Raw genomic sequence first — 12,874 nt, forward strand, 5'->3', positions numbered from 1 at the left:
CAAATGGAACTGAGCTACAAGAGAAAAAGAATAATTTGGGGGTGAGGGTAGAGAAAGGAAAGGATTCAAAATTAAAAAGAAGTGGCTTTCACTTGGACTTGCTGGGTGATGTTTGATATGTTATTGTTCACACACATCATCTCATGAACAATAGTGGTCTAGGGCTTCTGGAAAAATATTTGGGACAGTGGACAAATACTGAGTGATGCTTGTCCAATTACAAACCAAACTAAGCATAAGTACACTGCAACATTCTTCCAAGTATCTACAAAGCACATGAACCATTTTCATCCATCACAGACAGTTATTTTAGCTCTTTACACTGTACAGTCATTATGAAAAACACAGGGAGACAGCTTCACTTACATGGTTAATGAAGAGACTCTTGCGTTTTTCTCTCACTGTGAAAACAAAAGATGCAACAGAAATGTTATATGCCTGCATGCCAACCCCTGGCAGGTGGATGAGGACTGGGCCTCTGTGTCGTGGTCCCGTCCTTCCACCAACCAACATACCCACTTGCTCATTTATCAAACATAAGAATACGGGACCTGCACAAATGCAGATCTGAATGAACTTGACTCACAGAGGGAAATATACATCCATTTAAACAATAGCACCCTAACAAAATAACTGCAGCTGAAATCAATTAAGGGGTAACAGATTTCCATTAACTGAATAAAAAATTAGTAACCCTCATAAAACTCATATGCGTCTATTAGTTTAACATAATTAACAAATGATAGGACTATTTATTCCCAACCCTACCAGACCCATAAAGCTCCACAGTATATAAGGGAAATATAAATAACAACAATATCTAGAAAGCATTGAGATCCAGGAAGACAATGTACATCAGCAGCATTACTTATCATGGAAACCCATTATTCTCCATGCTGGGTGCCAGTGAATACAGCTGGGCTTCTGTCTGGGAGGTCCCTGGAGCTCCTTGTGGCACCCATCCCCAACCCCATAAGGCTGACAGAGGTCACCATAATTGCTACTGCTCTAACAGTCACCATAATTGATACTGCTCTAACAAGGTGGCTTCTCACACTGCATGCATGGCCTGTGCTGAGCAGCTCAGCCTGCAGTGTCCCCAGATACCAGTGTTTCTCAGAATGGGAGCCTGCTGCCCCAGAGAGGTAGAAGGGTCAGTCACAGGGAACACGAAGAGCTTGTAATAACCTAGTATCACTGAACTTTGCATTTTCTTTTCTGAAGGCTCATTTTGTGGGTATAGATGAATCCATCAACACATTTATTCGTTACTGTAAAAGACATGAAGAATAGGTTTCATTCAAGGAGATAACATCCTAGGTCCCCAGGAATCAACAATGTTATCTTGGGGTACCCTAAAACAGCAGTGTACAAAAGATAGAAGAAGGTTTTCTCCTTACAGTCCATGCCCTTGCAAAGAAGATTCACTACTGTTTTCAAAAGCCTTCCTGCTGATCTGTTGAAGGGACTATGCAACTGTTTTTCTATCACTCATACACTGTTCTTAGACTCACAAAAAAACACTTCTCTTTTCCTTAGAAGTCTTGTCCTCTCTGGAATGAATGCTGCCTTCCACTCTTGATATCTCAAAGATAACAAAAGCAAAAATGCAAAAGCAAAAATTAGTCTGAGGATACTGTTGAGTACTTTAAAAAGAGAGACTGACACATAGGAGGCAGCTCCATCAAGCCATCAGATGGATGCATGTGCAGGCGATCAGGCCCCTGCTGTCACAGGACAGGGCACCCCGGCCATGCATGAGGCCAGACTAGCGCACACAGAGCACGAGTGCACAGACAGCAGCAACAAACTGGTCTGCTATGCACAGCATGGAGGCAGAGGGATTACATTTTACCTGACTCCAAGGAAGAATCCACATGAAAACCATAGCAAAACAAACAGGATAGTCTGGCTGGAAGCTCTGGGTTTTAACTTCCTGGCATACATACATACATACATACATATATAGAGCGTGTGCATGCACATGTGTGAATTAAATTAATTCATACTAAACTATTATACATGTAGCCAAGGATGGGGATATGATGATAATTCTATGGTGATTTCCCACTGACTGAAGGGACCCGGAAACCCTTTCTACATGGGCCACAGAACTGACAGGGTTCCCACTATATTCTGAGATGACACTTAACCCTTCTCAGAGCAACCCAGTGATAGGTTTGTGCAAAAGAGACACAAGTCTCCCAACTGTGGGAACCACCACCCATACTAAGGTCACCTCAACACCCTACATCAGCCCCTGCCTTCAGCAAATGAAAGATATCCATGCCTCAAAAAATACCAGCGCTTCCTATATGGGTACTATTGAGAAGATTAGGAATTATTCACATGTAGAAGTAATGGCTGAGATGCATAACCTTCAATAGTTCTGACTATAAGTCCGACCAAGAAAGCTGATATGGTTTGGCTGTGTCCCCACCCAAATCTCATCTTGAATTCCCACATGTTGTGGGAGGGACCTGGTGGAAGGTAATTGAATCATGGGGGCAGGTCTTTCCCATGCTGTTCTCATGATAGTGAATAAGTCTCATGAGATCTGATGATTGTAAAAACAGGAGTCTCTCTGCACAAGCCCTCTTCTCTTGTCTGCCGCGATGTGAGACGTGCCTGAGATACCTTCCACCATGACTGTGACGCCTCCCCAGCTACGTGGTACTGTAAGTCCCTTAAACCTCTTTTGTAAACTGCCCAGTCTGGGGTATGTCTTTATCAGCAGTGTGAAAACAGACTAATACAAAAGCTTTCAAACAAACAAAAAAAAAACTACAGCAGACACAGAAGAATATTATAAACACATATGCCATTTTTGTCCACCACCTACAAGGATCAATCTCAGGAAGGAATCAGGCTATTTTCATGAACTCCAACTGGCTGCAATCAGAATGGTGAAGAAAAACGAAAGTTCACTAAGACTATTACAGAACACCTGAGGATAAGCTATCTGAATCTATTACAGAATCTCTCAGGCATTCACTGCTTCTATGCAAATGAACACCTACACACTACCCTATTTCCTCAGAGCAACCTGGGGCTCCTGGGGCCTGAGTCAGGTGCCACTTTCCTGTATGGTTTTGTAATGCTCCTCCTAACATAAGAGGGCCTTTGGCAGATGAAGTCTGCACAGTTTCTGAGAAGATTTTCCACACATGCATCCCTATGGCCGACTTGCTTCTGGAGTGTCTTCCGCGCTCCCAAACCAACAACCTGTCCCTACCCAGATGGGAAGAATTCCTGATATCCATGTTAGACCATGTGACCCATTACTCTGACCATCCTGCCTGGATTCGGGCGTAACTCTACCCTCTCTGGGCTAACTCCTTCTCCTGGGAATCTGGAGTTGGGACATACTCAAAGGGCTCTGCTCAACCTTAACTGAGGGTATGATGTGTAAACTTCAGACTGGGGTGGGGCTCCGCTGTGCAGGAAAAGAGTGAAGCAGCAGATCTGACGGCCATCCTTAAAGGGCCTGTTGCAAGGCTGGCCCTTGGCTGGTATCTGGGAATTTGGATTTAGGAGGGTTCCTTCCCATCATTTCCTAACTGGTAGGAGTGGCTCACTGTGCCTAAGCTGTCTGCACAAACAATATGCTCTATGCCGCACACAGTATGGTTTATTTCCTTCTGGGAGTCTGGAACTTTGGTACTTAACAGGCAGAGCCTTCTTACATGAGTGGTCCTCCATAAAAATCCTGGGTGCTGGGTCTCTACCCACGAGTTTCCCTGGCTGACAACATTCCACAGGTGTTTTCACAACTCATTTGTGAATGGGGGGATAAAGTGCAACCTGTGTGGCTCCATGGGAGAGGACTCGCCCTGTGCACCTCTTCCCTGCACTGAGTTTGCCTCATGTGCTTGCACTGTAATAAGTTACAGTCATGAGTGTGACTGTATTTTGTGTCTTATGATTCCTGGACCCCCATACAGCAGTGGTGTCCCTCTGCCATGCACAGAAACACGGCAGAGGGAGATGGGCAGAAGGCAGGTGCTGCCTTAGTCCTAACAGCTTTTAGTACCCAGTTCTACCAATTCATGAGCTGTCTGAGATACCCTCAGTGCCCTTAAAATTAATTACTCCTTTTCCCCTAAGCTAGCAGGAGCACAACCAAGACATTACCATAGGTGGAATAAGATAAGTAGAATTTTTTTTTTTTTTTTTGAGACGGAGTCTCGCTCTGTAATCCAGGCTGGAGGGAAGTGAGCTGACTCACTCCACCTCCCAGGTTCAAGCAATTCTCCTGTCTCTCCTGCCTAAGTAGCTGAGAGTACAGGGGTGCCCCACCACACCCAGCTAATTTTTTGTATTTTTTAGTAGAGACAGGGTTTTGCCATGTTGGCCAGGCTGGTCTCGAACTCCTCACCTCAAGTGATCCACCTGCCTCGGCCTCCCAAAGCGCTGGGATTACAGGCGTGAACCACCACACCCAGTGATAAGCAGAATATTTTACAGTGGTGTATCACCTGAAAAGACTGACAGAATTGCTCAAATCTAAATCTGTCTTTAAAATAAATTTGAAACCACTGAGGCTGATGTGGGTACAGCTCTGAAATTCAAAATGCTTTAGCTATTTTATGTAATGGTATAAGCAATATGCCAACTCATTCCTAATAGCTGGTTTTAGTCATCTTTAATACTTCAATATTTTTGGTTACTATAACAATCAATCAAAATCTCTGGAGTTTTCTGAGTTAATGTCTAACTGAATTAACTAATAATTATGTTTTGCTTCTTTAGGGAAAACAGGCAATAAATTGATATGGAACATAAATTTTTTCTTTCCTGGGAGAGGAATAACAGCAATCTCCTTTGACACAATCTATGATAGTTGAGGATTTTTAATTGGCTACAGTGACAGTCCATAAAGATGTAAACAGAAAATGTACCAGAGGCTTTAAAAATAAGCCATCTAAAATCAGCAAAAACAATACAGTTGGCATTAAAAGTCTTCTCCTGATAAAACGGGGAGTGAAGAGAGTAAAAGGCAGTGTTTGCAATCTGAGGGACAAACAAAATTACACTTAAGTTGCTATGGGACACTCTCTTGCCACAATGTCACACAAGTGACTCTTTAAAATACAACTTTCAACCTAGTGTGTGATTATTAATGAGGATTTGTTAACAATGTAAACACCATTTCAGCTGATTCCTGTCATAGGTAGGCATTTAAAAGATTACCTTGGTTTCTCCTCTTCCATTTCCAATTTTTTTCTTTTTTAGAGATGAGATCTCACTATGTTGCCCAGGCTGGTATTGAACTCCTGGGCTCAAGCAATCCTCCTGTCTCAGCACCCCCCAAAGTTTTGGGATTACAGGTATGAGCCACCGCACCTGACTCTCCTCTTCCATTTCTAAAATAGACCGACCTTCCAATGGCAAGTGTTAGCCACCACCAAGCCATAGGATGCTAGTACTAAAAAGGTCCTAAGATACCTAAGATACTCTTTCTTTGGCAAATTAGGGAAGAGCCCAAGCAGGCCAAGGAAGGGAGGGCCCAGAAGAAGAAGAGAGGAGACCGCGTGTAGGACCCCTTCCTCTATACATCCGCCCTCCAACAAGAACATCACTGGTGTGCACAGGCATCCCTGGCATCTGCATAAAACGAGTCCCATTTAAAAACGGAATGATAATTAGAACCAGGTATGAATAGAGCTGTGCTATTCTACAAAGAAAATTTACTTAACTGATTAACTACTCTGGATGTGAAGGACTGGCAGGCCACACAAGAGGCAGGCTTCAACTAAAGAATGACAGAATTTTGTTTGGATATACGAAGCTGATTGCTGAGATAGCTCCAATGCAGATCACAAAGATCTGGTTGAAAAGAAAAGGTTTCATTTCCCTTTCCTTTTTCCTGTGGGTAGCATAGATCAGGCCTTGAACAATAAAATTAAAAGTTTACTGTTAACTTTTCTTATAGTAAATTTGAGATTACCCCACAGTTCCTACAGTTTTCAATAATTCAGTGAATTCACTCACTCACTCAATTCAAAACAACTGTTGAGCCCCGTTCAGAATGCACATGGAGGCTCCTGCCCTGCTGAGCTCCTGCCCTGACAGGGAAGTCGTCATAAACACAAACAGCCAGGACACAAAGTGCACTGTAGCAGGAACATCACCCACACTTTGGAGCCCAGAACAAAGCACCCTGGTGTGGCCATTTCCCCCCAAGGCACACCTCCTGTGCTGCAGGAAGGGAGCTTCCAATTAGACCTCTGGCCTGCTCTGAACTGTCCAGGACCTGCTCTTGTTCGAAATCTGGGCACAGAGGAACGTGACATTCTGTGCATTCAAAGTGAAATCTAAATAAGCAAAGCCAATGAAACAAAAATGAAAAGACATAGAAACATTTCTAAGATGTTGAGGACACAGCCAGTCATGGAGAGGAGAAAATTCCAGGGAAGAGAATAGGAAGTAGACGAAGGAAGAACATAAGGAGAAAACTATTCAAAGAACAAATATCCACCTAAGCTGCCAACACACTTGAGAGGTTTTCTGTTTCTCACAGAGAATATCTAAGGCCAAAGGATTTCTTCAGAAGCACAGAAACTTCAACTAAGTGGCATCCATTTAAAACTTTTTGCTAATTAGAAAAGAAATGCATGCTTATTGCAGAAAATTTGGAAAATACAGAGCCATATAAAGAAGAAAATGCAACTGCAAATAAAAATTAAAAGCTTGCTTGGAAAACATAGAGATACATAAAACATACACACACACAGACTGAGTATCCTTATCACCCCTTATTTGAAATGCGTGGGTCCAGAAGTATTGTGGATTTAGGATATTTTTTATCAGATTTTGAAATTCTGCATTATTTGAGCATCCCAAATCCAAAAATCTGAAATCCAAAATGCTCCAACGAGTATTTCCTTTGAACATCAGGTTGGTGCTCAGTAAGTTGCAGATCCATCTTGGAGCATTTCAGATTTCAAATTTTCGAATTTGAGAGGCCCAACCTGTTTAATCCAACAATCCAGAGACAATCACTATTAATATTCTGACGTGTATCCTTTGAGTCTCTTTTGTGTGCATATATACAAAGCAAGCATGATGTGTACTTTTGCATATGAATGTATTTGTATATAAATATGTGCAAGTATACATGTGCTCATATATGAACATGCCAACTTCTATTGGTGTGTTAGCATTTTGACTGATTGTATAATAATTCTTTAATACATAAAGGCATTAATCCTTTTTCCTATAGACTGTGATATTTCCATCACTGATGATTTCACTGTTAGATGCATTTTGACATGAGTTTTCATTTTTAGGCAACTTCCTCCATTGCTTCTACAAACTTACATGCCCCTTCCCCATTCTGACACTAAATATTCACGTATACTATTTCTAGATGATTATGATTGTATTTGTTACATTTACTCTACCACTAGTCAATCCATCAGAAATCTATCCTGACACATGGTGGAGGTGAGGTTATCATTTTATTTTTTAAGTGAGACTTAAAGTGCTGTGTATTCTAATATAATGAGCTGCTATCAAATGCTGGCTGATATAATTTCAGACCTGGCCTCTTTCTGGTTTGCTTCCAAGGTGTGTTGAAGCAACTCTTTCTTTAAAAAAAAAATCTTTATTTTTTTGTAGAAATGGGTGGGGGGGTCTCACTATGCTGTCCAGGCTCGTCTTGAACTCCTGGGCTCAAGCAATCCTCCCCACTCAGCCTCCCAAAATGCTGGGATTACAGGAGTGAGCCACTGTGCCTAACTTGGAAGCAACTCTAAGATGTGGGGGTCCACGATCTATCTTTATCAAGGAAAACACAGAAAAAGATGGGACTGGGCACAGCAGTGCACAGAAGCCACCCTCTACTCTTGTCCTGGTATCCATCCCTTCTCCTCCTGGTCAGGCCCAGTGTTCTGGTACAAGGTGTCACCGTCAGCACAGAGGAGCTGTCAGCACAGACAAGCTAGAAGATGGCACAGACCCAAGTCAGGGAAGAAACTCAATCCAACTGAGCAAATGAGAACCTACACTCTAGGGTAAGGATTATATTTACTGAGAACTTGTGCTGTCTTACGTACAGGGCTCGGTGCTTTGATGGATTATGCATTTAGTCCTCCTGACAATCTCACAAAGAGGTACTAACTCCATTTTACAGTGATAAAATTGAGATTCAGGGAAATCATGTGGAAATGGATCATATGCACCAAGATTATGTGGAGAGTGTTGGATCTAAGCCTCCAGTTCAGGCAGTCTGATTCCAGAGGATCGCTATCTTCAGGCAATCATTCCAAGGCATTAACTATTCTTACATGGTGACTGCATCAGATTATCCTGAAATTCAGCTGCCTCCCTAGATGTCACGGGGCAGCCAGCCAAAAACATAAGCCACGTAAGGTAAGCTATAAACATGGTAAGCTATGAAAAGTATTTACAAGGTTATCAGTCTGTGCCAACTGAAGGGGAAATGCAGGTGCTCAGAGTTTTTAAAAAGAGAATTGAAAAGTAAGTTTATGGCTACCAGCAGGCCACAGGTGCTGTCTAACAGTAGGACAAGGCTGTGGTAGACAGGGCATCAAACTCCCCCCAGCCTGGGGGAATTATCCCGGCTAACCTCTATTCTGGATCTGTGCTCACTGAGCAATGTTCTGACTGGGAACAGCGCAGGTCAGGAGAGAGGATATGATAAAAGGTACGGAGAAAACTGACATTCTGGGTCTAAATGATTTCATGTAAGTTTGTACTATATCAGCAGCTTTCTCCACACTGGAAAGCCCAAGGGATGAAATACTGGAGTCAGGTGATGCACCCAAGAAAAGTGAGCCACGGCACCCAAAGAGCGCCTCTGACTTACAGGGCGAGGCCTGGCCAAGAAACCTGACACCTGCCCTCCCCTCCCCCATGCACCTCAAGAGAAGACTGCAGAGGGGAGAGGGGAGAGCTGGCCTGAGGGTGGCACGGTCATGCTGAGTTCTGACCCGGAATAGGAAAGCCCAAATACACCACCTGAGCCTAAAAAAACCTACATCCTCCTGTCCCTAAATAATGGATGTGTCGTTTTCTAACAAAGCTAGGGAAGGTAGGAGAAGGTAAAGCTGCAACACAAAACAGAAAGCCACTACTCAGGGAAGACTGCCACCGTGCCACGGCAAGTCTGCCCAGGGTGGGTCATGATGCCCTGCCTTCATTCCTTCATTCCCCTATGCTTGTGAGTTTCTTCTATGTGCTAGCCACTGCAGAGACTGCGGAATGTGAAAGGCACAGTTCCTATCCACAAGCAAGATGCAATCCAGCAGATAAACAGAAAGCTATTTATTTCTATACCACAAAAATAATCACCTCCACACAGAGGAATATGCAAACTGCACTGAACGTAATGCCACTGATTTTCTGATAAACCATTACTCTATGTGTCACTAAGAAAGAAAAAAAAATGCTGCCAATTAAATTTTGGCAAGTCACTGTGCTGATTTCAGAGGCGTTCCAGCCAAGGAAACGTGTCTATCACAATCAATGGAATGAAGAGAAACAGGGAAGCATCACCTATGAGGCAGCCATTGGGCCAGCATGGACAGAGGGCAGGTGCTGCGGGCAGAGCATGCCACAGGTGATGGCCTCTCAGGCCTGGAGGGGAGGGGACCCATAAGAAGGGTGAAAAGGGCTCTGTGTGTGTGCTGGTGTCTCACTGTTCCAGTGGTGAGGAGACAGACGGTCAGGCAGGGAGGGGCCTAAGAGAAGCTCCACTTGCAGACAGGTGGAAGAAAGGTTTGAGAGAGGACATGATGGAGGCAGGAGGCTGGGAAAGGGCCTCGCCACAGACTAGGTGAGGAAGGAGGAAACAAGAGTCCAGGCAGGAAGGGGAGGATGGGAGAAATTCAGGGCATATAGGCGCAGCTTAGACACTGACTACAGGACTCTGGGGGTGCCCATTAAGACCCAGACAAGCAATGGGTTTATTCTTAAAAACTAGGTTATGAGGCCGGGCGTGGTCGCTCACACCTGTAATCCCAGCACTTTGGAGGGCCAAGGCGGGTGGATCACGAGGTCAGGAGATCGAGACCATCCTGGCTAACATGGTGAAACCCCATCTCTACTAAAAATACAAAAAATTAGCCAGGTGTGGGGGCAGGCGCCTGTAGTCCCAGCTACTCGGGAGGCGAAGGCAGGAGAATGGTGTGAACCCGGTAGGCAGAGCATGCAGTGAGCCGAGATCGTGCCACTGCACTCCAGCCTGGGCGACAGAGCATCTCAAAAAAATAAATAAATAAATAAATAAATAGGTGACAAGGGAGAGGAAGCTGGCAGGAGAGGAAAGACGCTGACTTCTGATTTGGACATGCCAACCCCAAGGAGCATGTACGATTTCCAGACTGGCTGTCTACCAGGCGGTAGAAAACATCTCTGGAACACATGCTTACGCTGGCAGGACGGGGTGGCTCCTCTTGCCAGGGGTCCTGGAAGAGGCTGGCTCAAGAGATCCCCAGTGAGGGTCCCAAAGTACCTGTTACATCACAAGTCAATGAGCAGACATTGCTGAGGGCTCGCTGTGTGCCTGGGACTCACCCTACTGCTTCAGGAGAGCAATCTTCTAAGGAGACAGGTGTGTCCATTGTCAATTTATAGGAAGTTATGACCCAAGAGATTATGTGACTATAAATCCCACTAATGGAAGACAAAGGCCTAACGCAGAGCTGGGTCCTAGAGCCTTGCCTAACTGGAGGCCAGAGGCTGGTTCCCTGCCACTGGGGTGGCCACAGGTTGGCAAGGGCATGGGCAGCCCAGCACGCACAAATGGACCTGTCTGCACACTCAACTACTCATGGCTTTTGAGTACCCACCCTCCTCCACACACCCCAAACTAGAGGGAAAGACAGGTGAGGTAGTAGTTTTTGCAATTCTTTTATTGAAATGGTCTGTCACAAGTAACTTAGGGCTAGACTAGAGCAAAGGTCCTCAAACCAAGTATTCAAAGAGACCTTCAAATGTGCTGAGGTGTGATGCAGGAACCACCTTCCTCCCTCACAACTTCACAAAGAAAGGCAGGCACACCCGAGCTGAGGCCTGCACTGACCTGGTGTGAAAACCTCCAGGGGCACCAGATGGAAAGACAAGCAGCCACTGGGGTTGCGGTAACCACCTTCAATCCAGGTTCATGTGTCTTTCATCTCCTGCCAGCCTCCTGTGGCACAACCTGGAGGCTTCTTTGTCCTATGGACTTTCCCTGGAGGGGTGCTGGAAAGACTTCTGGCTCTGAGTTTACAGATATCACAGTGAGGATGGTTTCCAACAGGACCTGCCTCTTCAGGCGTTAGACCCCCAAGCAAAGCTCGGGGAGCAGCGAGGGCAGCAGTGCAGGAGGACACAGGGAAGGGCGGGAAGGTGCAGTGGACCGCAGACTGCTGGCCAGGTGTGCACTCCCCTGAGCCTGTCTGGCCATTTATGATCAGAAGCACAAAGGCAGCCACGGGCATGCACATTAACATGTTATGTGAATTGCAAAAATAAAATCAGACTTTTTCTCACAGAAGGTAAGACTGATTCTAAGAAACAGGTGTGATAGGCAAAAATACAAATAAAGAAATACGTAATTAAAAATAATGTAAGACTGATTTGACTGACTGGATTGCCTATGATGCCTGGCTTTGCCAACAAAGTCATATGAAGAACCTGTAGCATTCTGAGGAAAATATATTTAAATCAAAAGAGAAGCTGAAAACATTAGTTCAGAGGAAAAGAGCAGGTGGGGGTTCCTCCATTCAACATATATTTGAGTTCTTTCTATGGGCCTGGCACTGTGAATGGCAGAGATGTATAAACATGAAGACTTGGAATAAATCACGATACGCTGAAGACCTCTGCGGCGACAGAGGGACATGCAGAATGCGGTGGGGCAGCAGTCAGAGAAGGTGTTCTGAGATTAGGCCTAGATTTATTCTCCCAAAGCTCCCAAGGATATCAGGTTAAACTAGGTGCCACCAAATGTAAAGAGTAGTAGATATAAATAAAAGTCATGTGTTACATTTGGTAAACCTTTTTTGATGTACTTCCCAGAAACTGTAAAAATGAGGGACTCCTCTAACTGAGTAATTCTTTTGCAAATCAAATAGATTCCAATTCTCTACTGTCAATAAAATAGAAGGGGAACAAAACTGAACTGTAGCTGATTATTAGGAATTATTTTGGCTGACAAATCCCTTGGAGATTTTTCGACATATAAACTAGACAGAGTAGAAAGAATTCAATGATATGACTATAATAAAAATCTTTCTATTTCCATCTATTTATATAGATGAACAAAGTTCCTCAGCACTTACATCTATAAAAACAAAGGCTTGGCCGGGTGCAGTGGCTCACGAGGTCAGGAGATCGAGACCATCCTGGCTAACATGGTGAAACCCCATCTCTACTAAAAATACAAAAAATTAGCTGGGTGTGGTGGTGGGCGCCCGTAGTCCCAGCTACTCGGGAGGCTGAGACAGGAGAATGGTATGAACCCAGGAGGCAGAGCTTGCAGTGAGCCAAGATAGTGCCACCGCACTCCAGCCTCAGCGACAGAGCAAGACTCCGTCTCAAAAACAAAACAAAACAAAACAAAAAACAAAGGCTTTGATGATGAATACTGCCTCATTTCAGTAATAAGTAATATCAAACCATAGAGGCATCTCACCAAGAAATGTTTTTCCAAAAAATATTTCATTTTTTTGTTTAATAATTATCCGGTAAAATGTAAGACTACAGGCACCTGCCACCACGCCCAGTTAGTTTTTTGTATTTTTGGTAGAGACAGGGTTTCACTGTTAGCCAGGATGGTCTCGATCTCCTGACCTCGTGATCCGCTTGCCTCAGCCTCCCAAAGTGCTGGGATTACAGGCGTGAGCCACCGTGCCCAGCCTAG

General features: G+C 44.3%; 1 protein-coding gene across 6 annotated transcripts in view; it reads right to left on the bottom strand.

Annotated features, from left to right (window-relative positions):
- The window catches only part of CCNY (cyclin Y), a 320,349-nt gene that overhangs the window by 67,356 nt on the left and 240,119 nt on the right, over nt 1-12,874 (bottom strand). For all 6 annotated transcript variants that reach the window (XM_019034943.4, XM_055352922.2, XM_019034945.3 and 3 more), the window contains one exon: nt 367-401. In XM_019034943.4, coding sequence (XP_018890488.1) covers nt 367-401 — 35 coding nt within the window. The remainder of the gene's footprint in view (nt 1-366; nt 402-12,874) is intronic.

This window comes from Gorilla gorilla, chromosome 8 (genome assembly GCF_029281585.2).
Source record: "Gorilla gorilla gorilla isolate KB3781 chromosome 8, NHGRI_mGorGor1-v2.1_pri, whole genome shotgun sequence".
Lineage (NCBI taxonomy): Eukaryota > Metazoa > Chordata > Mammalia > Primates > Hominidae > Gorilla > Gorilla gorilla.